This window comes from Armigeres subalbatus, chromosome 1 (genome assembly GCF_024139115.2).
Source record: "Armigeres subalbatus isolate Guangzhou_Male chromosome 1, GZ_Asu_2, whole genome shotgun sequence".
NCBI classification, from domain to species: domain Eukaryota; kingdom Metazoa; phylum Arthropoda; class Insecta; order Diptera; family Culicidae; genus Armigeres; species Armigeres subalbatus.
This window is the reverse complement of record NC_085139.1, coordinates 152,268,455-152,290,596: the sequence shown is the minus strand read 5'-3', so window position 1 is coordinate 152,290,596 and position 22,142 is coordinate 152,268,455. Positions and strand designations below refer to the sequence as shown.

The following is a 22,142-nucleotide window of genomic DNA, read 5'->3' as shown; positions in this document are numbered from 1 at the left end:
AAAGCGAGGACGCCATCAATCGAGTCCATATTTTGCAGAGTTTATCGGAGTCCCAAAACGATTCAGAAAAACCTTGATCACGTTTCTGAAAAGTGTCCCCAACTACCGAACATTATTGCATCCTGTTCAAATATGTCCAAGTTCCGTTCCATGAGTAAAGACATCATTTAGAATAGAAATATTTTTTACTTGCTTTAAGTTGTAGATATTAAAATTATAGAAACTATAGGTTCCATACACGAGCGGAGACACGATTGAGTCTTTTTGATTTAGTGTATTTTTCCGTTTTTTTTTTCACAGTGTACCACGCGAATTTGCCGTCACATGTTCTGTTGCTTGGGTTGCTATCGTGACGTCATGCTCGTTTAGCTACTCTAATGGACAGTTCGTCTGGCTACATTCGCCTTCGCCTCAGGTCGTCTATGGAATCTACAATGTCTATAATGTGTTAGTAGAGCTTATTTGACTCTCCAGCTAAAATTCTAACATTCTACTCTAAACTCCCATCTTTTTCAATTGCATCTTCAATTTTTGTTTCTACTTATTTCCGTGGCTTTCTGATACCTCAACAAGAAGAAACAATTATATTTCAGTAAATTTAACAAAACGGGTGTAAATAATTTCTTTTTGATAACATGAAAAATATCACTGTCCGGATCCAGGGGACAGTTACCGGATACAGAAATTGATTCTGCGCCACAATTTCATTATATAGGGTGAGACGGTATAATTATGCCCTTCCCCCTAAGGCAATACCTTGATAATTTTTTACTTTTCAACGCAATTTATGCTAACTTTGTGTTATTTGGTAGTCCAGGAAGTCGTAAATGCATTGCCCGTGAGTAGTCATATAAAAATATTATTTTTTTGGAAAGTCGTGAAAAAATGATTTTCAAAAAGTGCCTGGACAATACGCCCCACCTTAGCCAAAGACGTTTCATAGCCCTTCATTAGTATTTTATCAACCCTATAGTGAAAATTGTAACCTTTTTATCCTTATGTGCTTGATAATAAATAAAAACAACATAAGTCCATTTAATCATGTTAGAATTACATTTCAATAGTTTCCATATAATTTGGAAGCAACTGCTGCAAGCTCGCTGCGCTTGTGTCCAATTGGTAAGGACATATCGTCTTGCCTACACTGCAGTGCACTGGGGCGTTTTGATCAATGAAACATATTTTCGCAAAACGTTACATTTTGAAGATGGAAGCAATTTTATATCATATTAACCACTGAGTTAAGTTATTTTGTTGCCCAACACTCCAGTGCTAGTTTTGCGGATAGTATATATATTCCTTCTAAAGATATGCGTAACATGAATAAGAGTAACTGATATTCCATGCAGGTAAAGAACTTTTCAATAGCTTTCTTCTGTACCACATGAGATGGTGGAGGGATCTCTGCAAGTGTCGTTTTGATAAGTGTCTTGTACTGGTAGGTGTCCGGCGAAGGGGGTCTCCCCTTGTCAATAAAGCAACTTGAATGAGTTGTTTTCACACTGTACTCTGATACTTTAATACTGTACTAGTTCTTACAATTTTTGTTAACACTTATAACTAGGGGTAGTGGAAATTCGCGGCAAATTTTTAAAAATTTCGTGGACGGCTCATGCGGAAAATCTGGAAATTCGCAGCAATTTCGCGGTAAATTATATTTCGGTACAAAAAATAGAAAAGACAATCTAGATTCCATATTTATTTAAATTGTTGCGTTTAATCATTTCAAATTATTTTTTCAGACTCGAATAAAATTTTAAAGAGTCTATAATAAAAAAAAAATATTTTTTTTATTATTTCTTTGCATTACTGGTCAAAAGCACTTGGTTTGCCAAATTTTTTTTCCTTCAACTTTTGGCGCTGGGAGGTGTTGATTAAATTGTACCGCCATTTTGAATAGCTGAAGAAAGCGGTCTCGGTTTGCAAACCAAAACGAGAATGGATCGGCATTTTCCTGTATTTCCGTAACGGCATGTTTGTAGGCCGATAGCCCATCCTGTATCATAGACTTGTTAGTTGCACATTCTGAAATTCCATCGAACAGGCTTTGAAGCCAGAATGACTTCTCCCGTCAAACAATTTTATTGGTACAATCGAATAATTCTCTTATTTAGGATAAACTTTCCTAAAGAATCCATATTTTTTACGTCTCTAACTGTTTTTAAAATTTGAAAGGAAAACAAAATTGTCCTTCAATTTAATTTTGGCGACCAATTTCGACCTTTGCACTTTAAAAAAAAATTTCGAGACGTCAAAAAATGCGTTGTTTGTCAAGTTGGTATTGACTAGGTCAAGAAATCGACTGAGACAATAGAATGGAATAAAATTATTAACGGGAAAGGTTAATTTCCCGGTTTTTCGCGAAAATATTTAAATTTCGCAACTAACGTCAAATTTCGCGGATTTCGCGGCTTCTGCGAAATCGCGAATTTCCACCACCCCTACTTATAACTGATGGTAGGGAAATTATGAAATTGATATCACCTGTTCCCTTCTAGTTTCCTCGTAGATGGAGTCAATGGAATATATTCTAAAAACTCAAATAACCTTCAGCCTGGAAGCTGAACCCATGGATCTCTAAGCTCCGTAGCGCTTGTCAAAAGAATGAAGTGGACACGATGGATCTTCTGAAATCCCCATTTGATTAAAACTCTATGTTAAGGTGCGTTTCATCCCAAGTTATATTTTAAGTTTTATAACGCTCTTGATATCCATAATTTACTCTTCAAGAGCGTTGAAAACCAGCATAAAACTAAAATGTTACTAGGGATGCCAAACATAATGAAATCAGATCTCTGAATAAAAACGAATTCTTATATTATAAGAAGTAGCAAACATATGTTTCAACTTCAGTACCGATGTATAGTAAAAGTCAATATTATTTCACCTTTCTGTTGAAGCCGAAGTAGTGTTTAACTTAGAAAAAACACGGGAAAAGTTTAAAAAAATGAATCCGAAACTGCTCAAGGCGCACCTTTATCAGTAAGCTATTCCTCGTGAGGTAAGGATAGTGATACCTTGGTCTAAAGTGGCCAAACATCCAGTTTAAGAAATATGGTCATAATTTAAGAACATAACCGATCCCTTTTTAATAGGAAACAATGGGACAAGATTCCTCGTCTAATACAATTTGTTGCAAGCCAATCAGTTAACGACAAGTGCATTAAAAATAAGTAAGCTTTTTAAAGGCGTTTTGCGTAAAAATGTATGTTTGGCATAATTTAAAGGCTATGAAATCCATTGGCGTAGGAGAAATCGTCAAATATTGAACGGCTAAATGTTTTTAACCGTCCAAAATGCACCAAACAATAATGCCGAACCATTTCAACGTGTAGATGCAAACTTTACAAAATCAACTACAGTTCACAATGATTTCCTATTCAAAACAACAACTTACTTAAAAAAAAATTTAAAATGGGTCTGGGGCAAAACGCCCGAATAGTGGTGTAAAATGACTCCATTGCATGTAGAATGATGGTGAACGCATGGTTGTTTGTTTTTCTTCTTAATAGATTGAACGACAATCCTACACGCAAAAAAATATTGCAGTCGAAACTACCATTCCGAGGGTTATTTTAAGAATACGCACCGACGATTTTCAGCAGATAACAAACCCGTTTGATTTTACCATGCGCGCAGTAAAAATCAACTGTGGCCCATGCGGAATGTTGCATTAGCATAGCATTAGCATTAGCATAGTTACGGTGTAATTCGTAGATTGGACACTAGTGATACTCATGTTTTACTTTTGAGATTGAGTATCCAATGATACATAGTTCGAAGTGGATTGTTATTTTTTCAAGCTATATTTCGCAGTGTTTTTTGCAAGTTTTTCGAAAGCCATAATTGACGAATCATAGACGCTAACGTTCCCAAAGTATCACTCTGCCTACCTCCGCCGTTAAATTCATTTCGCGAGTGTTATCGCGCCCTGAAATCAATTACGCATCTTAATAGATTTGGAGTTGTTTTTGGTTTCGCTTCTGGCCATTGCTTCCATTTGTCATACTCTCGCGCCGCCTGTCGCTCATCCCGAGAAACCGAGTTATTGCTGTTTGTTTACATCACGCACCATGAGATCCTTATCTAGAATGCTATCAGAAATCAAGAAGGGGAGTGGTCCTTGATCCCAGTCTTAAACAAAAATAACAAAAGCATGAGGATTACTACTCCTGGCCACGCCCATCTTCACCGTAACTAGGTAGAGGAAGGAAGTGTTGATGTTGTACTTACTTAACGAGAGGCTACCGACTTAGCGACACCCTCATAAGTACCACGGAGTTGGATAATGAGGAAGGTATTCGTTGGGTCAGGATTTGCCTGTAGCTGGCAATGTAACTGTGGTAGATCTTACCCCGTAACTGTGGCCCATGCGGAATGTTGTCACATGAACTGAAACAGTGGTGAATTTCTCTGGAACCATGGTAAAAATAACTGAAATTTCATGGTAGTTTTAAAAACAGAGCGTAGTCTACAAAATAGTAGTTTTTACCACGGATTTTTTCTCAGTGTACGTGTAAGGAGGAAGAATCGCAAATGTTTAAATTCGAGTGAGCATGAAGGGATTTTGCTCAATATCTTCCTTTGTAGTTCAGTAATGAATAACTAATATTGGATTGTCATGGCAATCTTCTTCTTCTTCTTATTGGCATTACATCCCCACACTGTGGCAGAGCCGCCTCACAGCTTAGTGTTCATTAAGCACTTCCACAGTTATTAACTGCGAAGTTTCTAAGCCAGGTTACCATTTTTGCATTCGTATATCATGACGCTAGCACGATGATACTTTTATGCCCAGGGAAGTCGAGACAATTTCCAATCCGAAAATTGCCTAGACCGGCACCGGGAATCGAACCCAGCCACCCTCAGCATGGTCTTGCTTTGTAGCCGCGCGTCTTACCGCACGGCTAAGGAGGGCCCCTTATGGTAATGGTAATACTTATTCATAAATGTCATACAAAACATTCTATGAGTGATTTAATGAGTGACGCTTGACGCTTTGCCCCATGGGTGCATTATGCATATGCACTTTTCTCCCCTACCAATTGTTGAACACCCAAAATAAATGCACGTGCGTTGAACGAAAGGCAAAGAAATTATCCGAATTAACCGAACTGGTGAAACATTCTAGGATAGACTAACATTTTTTTAACATTCGATTTGCCTAATTATTCCATAAAAAAAACGATAAGTCATCGTTTATTATATTTACAGCTTCTACTGGCTGGCAACCACTCGACATTCCACCCACCTAACGAATACTGTGGAGTTAGCCAGGGTTTGTTAAAAATTCTTAGGTAGCCTAACCATTCTGGGTCCCTTTCGAAACTCGAATATTGTTTGCCTTACTCGTACTAGTTGTCATGCAAACTTGTCCGAAAGGTTAACATCTCACTCATCTCATCTCACAAAACGATCTTTTATATAAGGCGCGGAGACAGCTCGGTGTTTTATACCAATCAACTCAGCTCAGAGAACTGAACAAATGTCTGCCTGTCAGTGTGTATGTGTGTGCACAAAACTAAGAAACTCATTAGCCAACTTTTCAAACCTCAAACGACTTCGCACAACTTGGAAATTCGACAGAGGGAAAAGCCTAGTTGATCACTGTTCAATTTAATAACGATCGGCCATTGCGTTCAAAAGTTAAAAAGAAAATGGTGATTCGAATCAATGATGATATCTCAATAATTAGACCACACCGGTTGAGTTGTGAGCCGTCACGCCACAGCCGACAGTTATTGGCTCTACGCCAACGCCGATGTTTTTGCACCGGCGCGCCACTGTTCAAAATTTGGCACGCCAATGATCTAGGGGAACTGTTCCGTTTTCCATCTCACTGAACATATATTAATTTCATCGCGAAACAAAGAATTACGGCACCAATTTCGTCGCTTCTTTTTGCTAATATGCGTGCTCACTACTGAATAAAATCACAAAAATAATAAACAAGGAAGGAATAATAAATTAGGAATTCCAAAAAATCCATGGAAATTTTGAAGAATTTCCGCTAGAAAATCCGAAAAGTTTCAGAAAGATTTACCTGTCTGGTTTTTTGTTCCGGACTGACTTTCGAAGTATACCCATTCTGGTTCCCAGGAATCGATTTTGAAGCAACAAAGATTCTAATACCAATTTTTCGCATAACTTATAGTGTTTTGAAAGGTAAATTTGAAAATTCACATAAGGTTTTGTAGCAATAATGCGAATAAAACGTAGACATTGTCAACTTTCATAGATTATCATATTTCCTGGTTATTCGACGGTCCGATGTCCCTCCTAAACGTAAGTAAAGTGATCAATTCGTGTAACTCAGAAGAGCGCGTATTTAAAATGCTTTTCGTTATTGTACTCTGAGTAATAAATACAGGAGGTACAGGTACAGGTACAGGAGGTCCTCTGGAAGATCCGGCATATTCGTAAAACTGGTCAATTCATGAACTGCCCCAACTCGCATATCCGTCCCATACCGTTTTTATGCATACTGAGATAAAAGCCATTGAAGTTCCAAATCGCATCTTCCATATAAAATTTAAAAAAATCTAATAAAAGAAAATTGCCTATTTCCGGGGATTAAACCACCCGACTTGGACGTTAATTTACAATGTTATGAAAACTCATATGTGAATATGTACGTTATGTGGAAGATATTGATTTGGAAAATGTATTGGAGGTAACCACTTTCCCTTCGATGGGACTCGAACCCGAACGGTCATGGGTTCGAGTCCCATCGAAGGGAAAGTGGTTACCTCCAATACATTTTTCAAATCAATATCTTCCACATAACGTACATATTCACATATGAGTTTTCATAACATTGTAAAATAATAAAATGAATTATCGCCGGACCTTGTTGACATTTTGCTGAGTTGTTCATGATTCAATGGATTACCGTGAAATGATTCAGTTTGATCGAAACATTGTTTAGGTTTGTGAAATCAGGTCATTTAAATTCTCGATAGAACTGTTATGCGGGTACTTTCAATATGGGACGTTCGTGACTCAGATTTTTTTTCACTCATGGACATACAAAGCCACCTCGCAACTTAGTGTTCATTAAGCACTTCCACAGTGATTAATTGCGAGGTTTCTAAGCCAAGTTACAATTTTTGCATTCGTATATCATGAGGCTAACACGATGATACTTTTATGCCCAGGGAAGTCGAGATAATTTCCAAACCGAAAATTGTCTAGACCGGCGCCGGGAATCGATATATGCAATACTTATTCAAAGTATTAAGCCCCCTATAGCCCCAAAGTATTAAGCCCCCTATAGTTACATCATTTCTCCTGGACTCCTGTTGACCATCCAGCATCCTACCAATGGTTCCGACCTGCTGATGAATTCGGTCCGGCGGTCAATCCATCCCACTAAGATGTAGATCCAGAACAGTGCTGGGCCCATAACCTGTTGGGCAAAACCAGGGAGCCCCCTCACAAAGAACAATAAATACTAGAGTTCCCTCTCACTCCACGGCAGGCTACTGATAGATAATTCTGCCAGCAGCTCTCTTTATTTCAACAACAGGTATATACAATCATCAACAAACTTCCTTAATTTAAACCAAAGAGCAACTACAACAAACCGCGCCTTCACTGAACACTTCCACAGTTATTACCCACGAGGTTTCCCAAGCTAAATTACCATTTTTGCATTCGTTTCGTATATCATGAAGCTAACACGATGATCTTTTTTATGCCCAGGGAAGTCGAGACAATTCCCAAACCGAAAATCGGGAATCGAACCCAGCCACCCTCAGCATGGTCTTACTTTATAGCCACTAGACTAAGGAAAATCCCAGCTTTATTTTTGATATTTTTCCGGATTCCGCATGCTGATATCTATTGGTGAATTAAAGAGGACGACTCAATACTATATATAATAGCCCTGTTTATCTGTCCGGTGACTAACCAACCAGACGCAGCGCGGGGAAATTCTCGCAAAAAAAATTAAATATTTGACACTTCAATGCCTGCTATGACCGTGCTTACAGCGGCACACTAGGAGTTAACTTTCTGAAATCAGTATGGCGAAAGGCATCTAAGGTTCGATTTCTCAAAATTAAGCACCTTTATCGAAAAAATATTTGGTAGGCGTAGTAGCGGACACCTTCCTACATAACCCGTACCAAATAGTTTTTCATGAAAAGTTCCTAATTTTGAGAAAACCCGCGTTAGATGTCTTTCGCCATACAAATTTCTGGCGGTTAACTCATGCTGGCTATTTGCGCATATATAATAGCGCCTGGATGTGGAAGCGGCGGGTAGAAAATCAGCCACTGCCAATAATTCATTATTTTTTACTATCAGATGCAGAAAACAAAACCAGTGACAACCTTAGACAACCAGACACAGCATTTGATTAAAATAATCACAGACAACAGACGCTGAAAATTTTGATTTTTGTAATCCATGAATTAATGAACCGTTTATATTGAAAAAAAAAACACTTGCCAAGGGCGCTACTGCGTCCACAAATAAACTAGTACAAGATAATAAAATTACTGTATGGTTTGAAAATTCCCCAATAGAACACATTAAAGTAGTACTATACTATTAGGAGCCGTTCAAAAATGACGTCCACAGTTTGAGAGGGGAGGTGGTCTACGATTTTGTGACATTGCATACACTCGAAATACAAAAAAAAAGAGTGACAGAGGAGGGAGGGGGGGCTACCACCCCCCACCCCCTATTGCCTGGAATAAGTTAAATAACCTGTGTACTTACCGAAGGATTGGTCATGCATCGTCGCATCTGATCTGGTCCTCGATAGGTAGGACTGTATCGACTGGGAAAACAAGTGGGGGTGCTCATTTTCATTTTATCTGCTGACGGATACATAGACATAGTCATGCAACCGCCAGCAAACTCGTCTTCTAACTTCAACGCCTTAGCGGCGTCAAAATGCGTGGGTGAGTAAATTTTGAATTGCTTATATTGGCAATATTTGCCCAGAAACCAATCACTGACACTTCGCTTCACTTCTCGACGTCAATGTCAGTAGCGTGAAACTTTTTGTCTTGGGAATCACTCTAACTTTTATGCAGTAGTTTGACACTTTCACGATTTAATTGACTTTTTTTTCTTCTCCCTGTCATATCATCCACTCCGGTGTAAGTGTCACTCTTTATATATCATTTTCCACAATGGCCAACTTCTATTTTCGTATTGGATTTTCTCAACCGTTGTTTTTGTGTTGTCAACCGATGAAATTGTTCGATTATATGAAGTTCGATGATTGTGATTGTGCAATTCGACTATCAGCTTCTTGTAGTGATGAGCTTCAGCACTTGTAGTGATGAGCTGCGGAAGAAAAGATAACAAATTTAGTTAGTCTGCAGGTATGACATAAATCTTTTCAGGAATCAATGGACATTAGGCGTAATACAACACGGCGGTAATAAAAATTCTTAATAAAATAACAGTTTCAATAGAGCAGCTGATCCTGCAATCTTCGTCCCGAAAAAAAATTAAATGTTTGAAATAATTTCTAGCACTAACGATTCTTTGCTGAACAAAATTTCAGTTTGATCATTTTGAACAATAATATATTTGCAATGAATTAAGATTTGAGATAAATCTCTATCCGTCGGCCTCTAATGGAGACTGAAATAAAGCCATTGTAATCGATGTACCTATATGCGTTTTTAGGGGTGATAAACTAGTTTATTCACTAAATTTTTGAATGCGTTGCATTCAATGCAATGTGGGTCCGTGGAATGCTTGTGTCGTAAATATGAAAAATATATTTAAACCCCTCAAAAACTTATGGTATAAGAAAACAGAATAATTGAGTGAGAGCGTTCTTTTTCGCTGAGTAAGTAAAAGTATACCATTACTTCGATCTTTTAGAAAAGCAGACTTACGAATCACATTGATACCAAAGCATCATAAAAAGCATTACTCACGTGCCGTTAGTACAGCAAAATATAGAACAGAGCATATTCGTAATCAAGACATTAAACAATACATTATGTAACTTTCTTTTTCTTCAACGGCTCTACATTCCAACTTGGAACTTACTGTTTTAGAGGATTTCCATAGTAATTAATTGAAAGCATTTATGTCCCCTTCATTGCATAAATATTGAATATATAATATATATTATATATCTTGTGTGGCAAGAACAATGGGAACACTATACTCAGGAAGTCGAAAATGAATCCCACTCGAAAGCATCCTATGCCGGACCGAGAATCAAACACTCCATCTCCGGATTTACAACTTTACGCTTTTGCTCGCAGGGCTATCTTTAGACCCCACACCGGTACATATGGTTTAATTTTAAAAGGGTTCAATCCACGATAATTAAGCCTCTGCAGTTTTCTAATCCAAATAGTTGATGGTGAACATATTTGAGTAAAAGGATTCAAGCTATTTTCTTAAAATTGATAAATAATTCAAACAACAATTACTTGGGACACTGCGTAGTCATAGAAAAAAAAACTGCTCGATAAGGTAAATAAATTTTGTAAATGTTCATAATGTTTGTTCTTTTATTATTGTGGACTTCAATAACACAAAAGCAAATTTGCGTTCAGGCAGTGTGAATAAAATTTTATCTCATCCTATAAAAAATTCAACGCTCTTCCGTTTCATCTGAACAGAACGAAGCAAAATTGTCTCGAGGAGCTATATTTGCTTTCCTCTTTATTGTTTGGAGGTACATATGTAGGTATGCGAAACTACCTTTGCATTTACAACAATAGCAATAAGAAGGGATAAGAAATGTATCCTATATAAAATATATACCGTGCTGAATCCCCAATACTGCATCTTTCTAATAAAAAAAACCTCAAGTTATTGAAGAACTAGAAGTAGATGTTTCTTTGTGTAGCTTCAACACCCCGAAAAAAATCTAAATTACCTCGGCCCCATCTACTTCGAATACGAAAGTGATTCAAGCACAAAAAACAGACATCCAAATTGAAATTGAATACCGTGTATGGGTCATTCCGCGCCAAGTGACCGAGCACGCGCAATTAACCTATTTAAAAATAATGAAAAATACCTAGCACATATTAATTTTAGTCCATTATTTTGAATAACCATATGACCATGGTGATTGAACCGCCCCTTCGACCAAAAACCCCTCCCTGTTTTTGGAGATTTTAAAAAACATGCTATTTTCAAATATCGATATCTTTGCCCCCGATGAAGCTACAAGAAAATTTAATACCAGTTTTCCGCTTGAAATTTGATGAAGTTTTTAGAAAAAATACTTTAAATGCTGAGCAGTGTTGCCAACTATATTATTTTCTTCACAAAATAATAAAAAAGCATTTTCTCAAAATACGTATATTTTTTCTTCGATTTCTCAACGGATTCGAGCTTAACAGACTTTTCCAGTCGGGAACTCTTATCGATACAAAGTAAAATGCGCCGTTGCTGAGATATGGCAGCTTTAGTAAATCTTATTTGGGTCATTCCGCGCCAAGTGACCGAGAAAAAGTGAAAACTTGCAGGTGAATACTATGAATTCCAACCAAATCAGGTGTATCTACTTACTTTGGGTCCACATTTCGAAAAAGTATTTGATCCGACCGTTTGAGCTGCCCCTCCGGCCAAACACTCCTCCCTGTTTTTGAAGATTTTTAAAAACATGCCATTTTCAATAATCGATATCTCCGCCCCTAATAAAGCTACAAAAAACGTCAGTACCAGTTTTCCGCTTGAAATTTTGTGAAAATTTTACAAAAAATATTTCAGATGCAAAGCAGTGTTGCCAACTACATTATTTTTGTAAAAAAAGCATTTTTATCAAAATACGTATATTTTTTTAAATTTCTCAGCGGATTTGAGTTTATTAGGCAATTTTCTGTCAAAAACACTTATCGACCCCCAGGGTAGTCGCGGGATAATCATTGATATGCCGCGAAAGACAACTCTTGATTCATACTTGAGTCCCTTTTTTGTCCTAAAAATGTATACCAGCTTTTAGATTTGAATCTTATAAGTAATGATTAGATTTGGAATACTAATAAACAAATGACTAAAGAACAACACATTTTTAGAAGTAAATAGCCTTCTTTAGGTATCCAAAACAGGTGAAAATATGAATGCTGAACTGAGCTGGTCGTCAAAATCCATGACCAATCCAAAAGCATTATAAATTCAATTGAAAAATCTATTCGAAATCCAATCCGTATCTAAACCAAATTCAAACTAATCAAAATCCAGTCAAATCATATACAAATCCAATTTAAATCAGATCCAAATTCAATCTAAATCTAATCAAATCTAAACCCAATCAAAATCTGATCCAATTCAGATCCAAATCTAATCCAATCCAAAGCTGATCCAAACCCTATCCAAATTCAGTCCAATACAAAACTAATCCAAATCGTTTGAATTTCAATCCAAATCTAAATTCAATCCAATCTAAAACCAATCCAAATCCAATCAATGAAGGAATATAAAGTAATTTATTATGATTTGCTCAATATAACTCACTTTTTATTAAATTTCTAAAAGTCAATTCATTTTGCACCTTGTGGGTCGCAAACAATATTGGATTCTGCTAGACCCACCTAGCATATCCAAAAAGTTTGGGAACATCTGTACTAAGGAATTAAAGAAGATGGGGTTCGAAAATGTAGCGTGGTTTATGGGCCACCTCTTATTGATTATGAATTTATGTTCTGACATAATTATCAAAATTTTATTATCTTCAGACGAATTTCAGTGTTCAGAACGCTTAGTAAGGAACATGAAAAAATGCGTTGACACAAAAGGTATTTTGTGCTGCCCCAATCTTAAGAGGGGTAATCCCCTCCAACAAGAAATCGTACAAAAAGTTCAGGGAAAAAAGAGTACAACAGCGTGCGTGAAGGAGGAAAACGGGTGCAGAAGCAAAAGCGTTTGGTTCTAGCGAATCTGACTGAAATATTGCCCTCATCAAGGACATTTTTTTTACTAAATTGGATTTATCAAATTCGACGAACATTGGCCGCCCGAATGCGTTTTAGCAGGAGTAGCAGGCACTTATACAGTATGTGTTTGTGTAATCCACGAGTACTTCAAACTGATGTTTACGGGAGCAAAACTTGATCTCTCTTGAAACTTGAAGTTAATGGAATCAAAGCATTCCCCTCGTTTCAAGATCTATTGAAACTGAACGTTTGTAGCCCACAAGCAGAGCTAATTGAGCAAAATGTAGTCATGTAACTACTGTCCTAATGTTGGTTTGTCATTACAGCACCCAAATGAGTGCTTTAATGAAATTTATGCAACCCATTTGAGTTGCATAATGGTCATTAAATCACCCATTTCGTTGGTATGGAAAAGTAGGCCGTTTTATCAATCAAAGACGAACTGTAAACCAAGTATTATGAACAGGAATCGTAAAAATAGCTTTAAACCATTAAAACATATTCAGTGGAGATCTGGCATCACTGGCCTCAAAAGCATTATGTGCTGCAAAAATATGTTTTTTTTGTAAATTATTCGAATAAAACTAAAAACTACATTATCCTAGTTGTTTACCATTACAGAACGACTTGAACGACATGCTGAATCAAAACCTTCGATTATGTCTAACGAAAACCGTCATAACTCAGCAACTACTCATTTTACTTTGTAACGATAAGTGTTCCTGACAGGAAATTGCCTGATAAACTCAAATCCGCTGAGAAATCAAAAATATTTATACGTATTTTGAGAAAAATGCTATTTTTATTTTTTATAAAAATAATGTAGTTGGCAACACTGCTTGAATCTGAAATATTTCTTGTAGAATCTTCACAAAATTTCAAGCGGAAAACTGCTACTGACGTTTTTTGTAGCTTTATCAGGGACGGAGATATCGATTATTGAAAATGGCATGTTTTTAAAAATGGGGAGGGAGGAGTGTTTGGCCGGGTGGCTCAAACGGTCGGATCAAATGCTTTTTCGAAATGTAGGCCCAAAGTAAGTATATACACCTATTTTGGTTGGAATTCATAGTATTCACCTGCAAGTTTTCACTTTTTCTCGGTCACTTGGCGCGGAATGACCCGTATGGCATTTAAGAGGCATGTTGAAAAAATCGTAGCCAGGAAAATTGTGTCATTGCTATGCCAAAGAACGTGGCCATTATAATTTGCAAATCATTTCTACGATGGTATTTTTTGGCATTTATATATATTTTGGATCTTTCGCTATATTTTGTCACATAAATATGCTCAGAAATATGATTATGTTTAAATAGAGTTTAAATAGAAACATAAGGGAAGCTCTATTTATTACGTAACACATAAAAATTGAAATAGTTTGATGGACATTACTTCAATTTTGAGACCTTTTCTTCTTTCCCGCAAAACACGATTTCTCTGCGAAAATCTGAGTAAGTGAGCATTCTCTGCTTGCAAAAATAAGTAATAATTACGGTTCCTGACATGCGTTTTGAGTCCCTATTTCGTTAAGAAACATCATAAGCTGGAGTGGCTTGGTATTCAAGCCGCAAATAAACAGGCAAGATATCCAAGGCTCGCCCCAAAGAAAATTTTAGAAATACTTCCGGGAAATATGCGTCATAATTTCCCATTTTCCAGAATTAGCCCAGCTTAACTCGCAAAACATGTTATGCGTCATTTTTTGTCTATAGCGAATCTATACTCACCCGAAGAAAAAAACAATTTAATTCACCGAGTAGTGATACTGCCTTTTTCGCATTTAGCCAAGACACTAACCTTATGGTGCTAATATTGTCCGATGTACCACTTTATTTATATCTTTTAAACGCAACTGTCGATCGTTATCAAATTAAATAGAGATCAACTAGACTTTGTCCCCTGTCGAATGAAGTTCTTTGAACTTCATACTTTGATTATCTTTGTTACCAAAGTTGAATAAAAAGCAGAGTACGAGGTCGTGAAGGACTGTGCGAGGCACGCCAAAGGAAATATACAGGTTACAGTCTAGAAATCTCAAGATAAGTAACAGATCCTTTAGCTGATTTTCTTAGCAATCCAATAAGTACGCGGAATATATTTTTTAATGTTTACTTTTTCTTCTGCATAATTGAAGAATATTTTATTTGAATTAAACGTTTGACGTGTAGCATGAAACAGTTATTCACAAAATGTGTCAGATAATTTGAATGGATATGAAATAAGAAATGTAAGTAGAAATAGTTAAATGAATAAACTTCCTTTCCACAGGTTAGACAATTGAATGTTTGGTGCGGTTTTGCGGAATCTCGACAAACCTTTTAAAATAACGGGTGCAAATCAAGGTGAATCCTCATCTAAGCAGTAATATACTCCTCTCTTACTAATAATACTCATCTCCATAACATCCGTAGAGATGCATGGGCTTCGTGGCCATGTGGGTGGTGCCAAAAGGGATTCAACCGCACTGTGCTGCGGAGTGTGGGTTCGATACCCACCTCAATCGCAAGACATTTCGCAAGAAAAAAGAATATTTGGCAGAGCCAATGGACATTGCATGCTGGTCCTAGTATAGTATATCCTCCAAAGAGCGAAATGCTCACTGGAAGCATTGAACGCGTAGTGTCTTTTAAAAAGCATTCCATGCCTTCCTTGTTGCCTGTATGGACGTGGCCAGCGACGTTATTGATCCTGTAAAAGTTTAGCTTCCGGAACATTATGGTGTACCTATTCCATGTATCATCCATTGGTTCCCTGTGAAATTGTTCTAGTTTTGGAAATCAACTATGAATGGTGCTTGAATATAATTATTGTTTGGTTTGAGATACTGTTTTTTGAATGTATTTTTGTTTTAACAGTGATCCGTGAACCATAGTTTGAAAAACTGTATTCAAGAAAGAAAAATAACTAGATGTACTGATATGAGATAGATGCCATTGCACTATGGCCCAGGATACAGATTTACGCGGAAATATACATTTTACGCCAGAACTATATTTTTTCGAAAAAAAAGTAGGGTTTTGTCAAAGATATGACTGTAATTTGAACGTAGAATTACGTATAGTGCGACACTGGATGCGAAATTTGATCATCAACATTTTATGCCGGATGGCTATTAGCCGAAATGTAGGCAATTTACTGTTAAAGTGGAATTTCAAAATTGGCTGGCGAAATTGAATTTTTCAATAATTAAATGCATTGAATCAATTGTTTACAATAGTTGTATGGAATCTTAGAGAGTTTACTGATCGATTCATACTAAGATCTCCGGAATCCGTTGAAAAACGGCTGAGTTATTGGCTTTTACTTCCTGACCTCTTTTCGTGACGGTCTTAAATTCGAAACTTTGGAATGACCCCCCTATCTTACCGAAGGACGTAATTCTACGTCAAAAAATGTTGTTCTACAAAATTGTTCGAAATAGTAAGGCCATCATTATGGTGCTATCAAAATAAGGCCCATTATATAAAAAAAACTAGAAAATATATTATTTATTTCTAAGAATACCTTTCAATAGTGGCCTTCTTCTTCTTCGTTGGCATTACATCCCCCACTGGGATATTGCCGCCTCGCAGCTTAGTGTTCACTAAGCACTTCCACAGTTATTAACTGCGAGGTTTCTAAGCCAAGTTACCATTTTTGCATTCGTATATCATGAGGCTAACATGATGATACTTTTATGCCCAGGGAAGTCGAGACAATTTCCAATCCGAAAATTGCCTAGACCGGCACCGGGAATCGAACCCAGCCACCCTGAGCATGGTCTTGCTTTGTAGCCGCGCGTCTTACCGCACGGCTAAGGAGGGCCCACCAATAGTGGCCTTGTTGTCTTCTAATTTCTTTGAAGCGAGAAAGAGACAAACCAGTCCTTGCAGTGCCCTATAACGGCTATGCATGAACAGAAGATTTTTTTCATAACTCAACGAAACGAAACAACCCTATAACGGCCTATAACGGCTGCCCTATAACGGCTATGCATGAACAGAAGATTTTTTTCATAACTCAACGAAACGAAACAAAAGTTGTGTTAGGCTGGCCTTTATCAAAATATCAAAATATCAAAATATCAAAATATCAAAATATCAAAATATCAAAATATCAAAATATCAAAATATCAAAATATCAAAATATCAAAATATCAAAATATCAAAATATCAAAATATCAAAATATCAAAATACAGTCAAACCTCCATGAGTCGATGTTCTATGAGTCATGATGGTCCATGATGGTCCCTCCAAAGAGCTTTCCAAGCTTTTGCTACTCCACATCTCGATTTTTCCATGAGTCGATGGTCCCTTCAATATCGACTCATGGAGGTTTGACTGTATCAAAATACCAAAATATCAAAATATCAAAATATCAAAATATCAAAATATCAAAATATCAAAATATCAAAATATCAAAATATCAAAATATCAAAATATCAAAATATCAAAATATCAAAATATCAAAATATCAAAATATCAAAATATCAAAATATCAAAATATCAAAAATATAAAAATATCAAAATATCAAAATATCAAAATATCAAAATATCAAAATATCAAAATATCAAAATATCAAAATATCAAAATATCAAAATATCAAAATATCAAAATATCAAAATATCAAAATATCAAAATATCAAAATATCAAAATATCAAAATATCAAAATATCAAAATATCAAAATATCAAAATATCAAAATATCAAAATATCAAAATATTAATATATCAAAATATCAAAATATCAGAATTCCAAAATACAGTGTCGACCCGATTTTGTCTACCCCCGATTTTATCACGTTCCGATTCTATCACGATTTCGACCCGACTTTGTCACCCCAAATTTTTTTGAAAATTTTAGTTGTTCTATTTATTTTTGTAAATAATGCCGCAAACAACAATGATTTTCATGAAATAAAATTTACCACATGTAATTTACTATGAATTACTTTTAAGTACCTGCGTAGGATTTTGTAAGCATTTTCGACAAGATAGATATAACGAGTACCTATAAACTGATTCATACTTGTAAAAAAAATTAAAAAATTGAGAATAGTTTTTTTCCGATTTTGTCACATGCCCCAAAATTCACTAGGGGTGATAAAATCAGAATATTACTGTATTTTATCATCACAAAATTCAGAAGGGTATTACAGTGATGACCCGGTTTTGTCACTTCCCGATTTTGTCTACCCCCGATTTTATCACGTATTCGACCCGATTTTATCACGTCCTGATTTTATCACGTTTTCGACCCGATTTTGTCAACCCAAAAAATTTTGTCTTTCTTTTTATTTTCGTAAATAATACCTCAAACAATATTGATTTTCATGAAATAAGTTTCACCGCCTGTAGTATTACAAACAACTTCTGAGTACCTGGGACATATTCTGTAAGCAATTTCGACAAGAAATAACTGTGCCGTTCACGCATTTGGTCTTTCCAAGGCATAACATGATTTATATTTGTGGAATGAATTAAAAAATTGGAAATATTTTTTTCCAATTTTGTCACATACCCTGTTTTATCACCCCAAAATTCACCAGGGGGGTGATGAAATCGGGATATTACTGTACTGTAATGAGTTATTCTGTCCAATTCTTGCCATTTATTTATACTCATAGCCAGAAAATTTATCAAACGCGAGCAAATAAGATGAGTAATTCTAATTCTCGTGAGAAATGAAAAAAAAAGTATTTTGACCTTAATTCTTTAACCCGTACTCAGAGTCAACCAATTTTCATTAAAAAAAAAACAATGGGACAGGATTCCCCATCAAATCCACCTTGTTGTGAACAAATCGATTCATGATAATAGCTTTAAAATGGTGTATATTGCTTTGCGCAAATAATTGAACTGTGTCGAATAGTATGGCAAACCGACATCGCCCCCCTCTAATGTTTCTTATCAAACTTTCGTCTTTGTATTAGTGAAATATAGCCTGTGCGTTACGCCTTGAAGTAGGTACGTGAAGGACAAAAATTTCATTGCCTAAAATATTATTATTGTTAAAGTACAATAAAATTACGAAATTTTATCTCCTCTAATCCTATTTTTTTTCTAACTGTCTTTGGACAATTTCTAATTTTCATTAGGGTCTTCTGAATATATAAGGCAGTTCAGACTGCGGGAAATTTCTCACTTGCTATCTACAAGCAAATCATCCTCTCTGTGATCGAATAGGGCATGCCGTTCTGGGATAGCTGCGCTAAAACCCATCACCTCAAACTTCAAAGGATCCAAAACAAATCCCTGAGGATGATCTTTGAACACCCCTCCCTGGACAAGAACATCCGGGGTCCACCGTCTGGCCGGGATAAAAACCTTACATAAACGATTTGGTGAGTGTAAAGAGAAGTTCAGGGTACGTTGTGCCATCTCCGATCAAGCTGCTATTAGGGCACTGGTTCTAAATTAGGTTAACAAATTGTTGTTGTAAATATTTAATGTAAATGAGTAGCTAGGTTTTCAAATTGTACATTTAAGTTATTTCTAGTACAAAATCAAATGTATCAATAAATGTAGGATTACAACAAAAAACCCTGATTAATCCACCTAGCGGTGATGGTGCCTTTCTCGTGCATTATAAAAATAGTATTTTGGCCATTACTCTTGAGCCCATAGTTCGATCTAGCCAATTTTCAATAGGAAACAATGGTAGAGTATTCTGCGTCGAATGCAACTTGTTGCGAGTAAATCGGTTAAGAATAAATACCTGAAAAATGAGTGAATTTTTTTTTGTAAAGTGAACAAAAACTATCATATTTTTGTAAATTATCTAAATAACAACAAAGTTGAATAACCAACTGGTTAAACACTATTCCAAGACTATGTAAAACACAAAACTGTATAAATAAAATTTATTTGAACTGAACTGCTTTCACGGTACAATAAACATTTATAATGCGGACTTGTTACGAGTTCTTCTTCACAAGTTTTGGACGCATGTACTTTTTTGCATCTGAATCTTGGAACTCGATTATCTATGATATGCAATATTTCACCTATACCGGACCGGAAATTGAACCCAGCTACCCTCAGCATGGTCTTGTTTGTAGCTAAGGTGAGCTCCTACTTAAAGGCTATATGTTCGCTCCCAAAAACGTTTTGAGTTCCAGAGACCCACACCCAACTGGTGATTTTTAGATTTTCTAACAATTTTGTATAATATCCTACCAAAATCTTTATATGAACTGGGCATATGCGAAAATACCAGATTCTTATACAAATATTGTATGAGATCTTACAATTTTGCAAGCTTTTCTTACAATCCTTTTTCTGAGCTTACATTTTTTGTATAAGAACCTAACAATTTTGCATATGCCCAGTTCCAATACAGGTTCTTATACAGAATTGTTAGAAAATCTGACAGTCGCTATTTGGGTGCATAGATTAATATATAAAATAACTAAGTTCGACGAAATTGGGTGATGACTGTGTGTGTTGCGCACTATTTTTATGATGCACAAGAAATGCACCAGCCACCAGGATTAACCATGGTTTTGTCGACAATGCAGGCAGGCTTTTGCAGTTTTTTAGCTGAGTCGAGACACATTACTAACATGTATGCTCACTGCTGAAAAATCACAAAAATAAAAAAAACAAGTCAAATATTATTTCATTGCTTTGTTTTTAATAAGATAAACATAGAAGCAATGAGATTGAGTCCCGCACCAATAACCCTACTAGAATCTATCAAAGGAACATTTGTAAAAAATGTATACAGATTTTGCAAAGTGTTAGTACAACTTTTGTTATAACTGCAATAAAATCTGGCATCCGATGTTTGGGTACAGGACTAAATATATAATTTAAGAAAGTACTGAGTATAGTATATCATATGGATTTCTTACGATTTAATACAAATGAGTAATACAAAAAGCATAAAAAGACGCAGATGTACAACGGAAAAAGCGGTCACCACACCGACGCAAACCTGCGTTATTTAAATGCTGCTTGTACGTGGAGATGAAAAGACGTGGGCATTGGCTCCAAGCAACTAATAGAATAATGAACTTCATACTTTTCGCAATTCTTTCAATTTTGCCTTATGAAAGCAAATTTCCCAGCCGGCCCTAGGCTAAGTTTGCGAATTTGAATAATGTGTCATCTAGATTACGCACTTAATAATATGTTATTCAAAATAACCGACAACAGAAATGTCATCAATTTAAACGAATAACATGTTATGAGCGCATAGTCTGGATGGATTCAAAATCACTGTCTTCGGCACTAAAAACAAGACAATGAACACTGCATCCGTCATTTAATATGTAACAATTCCACACCATATGTAACAATTATTCAATGAAATCCTTGGTGCACAAATAAAATCAAATTCGTCGAAAGTCAAATTATTTTTACGCAAAAACAATATCTTTACAAGTAGGGCTTTGATCACGTTATTTTCTTTTTAAGATTTTTTTTGCCTTAGTGCTCAAGAAAACTAAAACATTTCCCAATTAGTGTACAGCATTATTCAAACAAATCAAATATACGTACTTTTATATCACTAATATCTTGTCCTTTTCTATTGAAATAGAAATATTGATTATTCACACCACTTTGAATAACGGTTAAATACACTTGCTGTTAATCCTTCATTAATTATCACTCAAAAAATAACAATGATTTTCGAAGCGTATTTTTAAATCCATAGTGCAGACTTTTCAACGCATCCGATATCCGTATACGGTTCCAAATTGGCGCAGCGAAAATGTCATCTAAAGCACATGTACATATACGTACGTACTGATTGTAAAACTTTTCAATAAATGTCTAATCGCGGTAACACGAATGTTGCAACTGAACACAAAATTCCCCATAAGGCAACAAAACACAACATAACATGCTAAAAATACGCTCAGGTAGCATGCAAACAATAGAACAGCTCGTCACAAATAATACAACAATGAAAGAGGGCTGTTCTATCTCACCCCTATCTTACATTGCCTTTCTGAAATATTTATAAGTGGGCGTTGCCATCGTCGCTACTTCAACCAATGATGCGCATGCGTTCGGAATCGATTATTATTTCGTCCTCGTGTGTATGCGACGCGATGGAATCTTCGAACTGTAGAGCCGCTTTACGCATACGTCTGCACCGGCATACTTCCTCCGTGGCAATCGATAAGTCTTGAATGTATGCTGAAAGGAAAATCAGTTCGATTACCGTGGTGTATACATCAAAATAAACGTATTTCTCAACACAACCATGAGATAAGAGGTGGAAATGAAATGAGATGACAAACTGATTGGTTGAAATACATAATTCAAACGTTATGCTAA

General features: G+C 36.0%; 1 protein-coding gene across 14 annotated transcripts in view; it reads right to left on the bottom strand.

Annotated features, from left to right (window-relative positions):
- The window catches only part of LOC134205292 (inhibitory POU protein), a 112,417-nt gene extending 90,685 nt beyond the window's left edge, over window positions 1-21,732 (bottom strand). For 6 of the 14 annotated variants that reach the window (XM_062680418.1, XM_062680421.1, XM_062680423.1 and 3 more), the window contains exons 1-2: window positions 21,357-21,731; window positions 8,728-9,303 (exon numbers count right to left, since the gene is read on the bottom strand). In XM_062680418.1, coding sequence (XP_062536402.1) covers window positions 8,728-8,853 — 126 coding nt within the window. In that variant the 5' untranslated portion in view covers window positions 8,854-9,303; window positions 21,357-21,731. Of the gene's footprint in view, window positions 1-8,727; window positions 9,304-21,356 lie in introns of all 14 variants that reach the window. The other 8 variants (XM_062680422.1, XM_062680425.1, XM_062680428.1 and 5 more) reach the window with 4 other exon arrangements.
- Window positions 21,733-22,142: the final 410 nt, after the last annotated feature.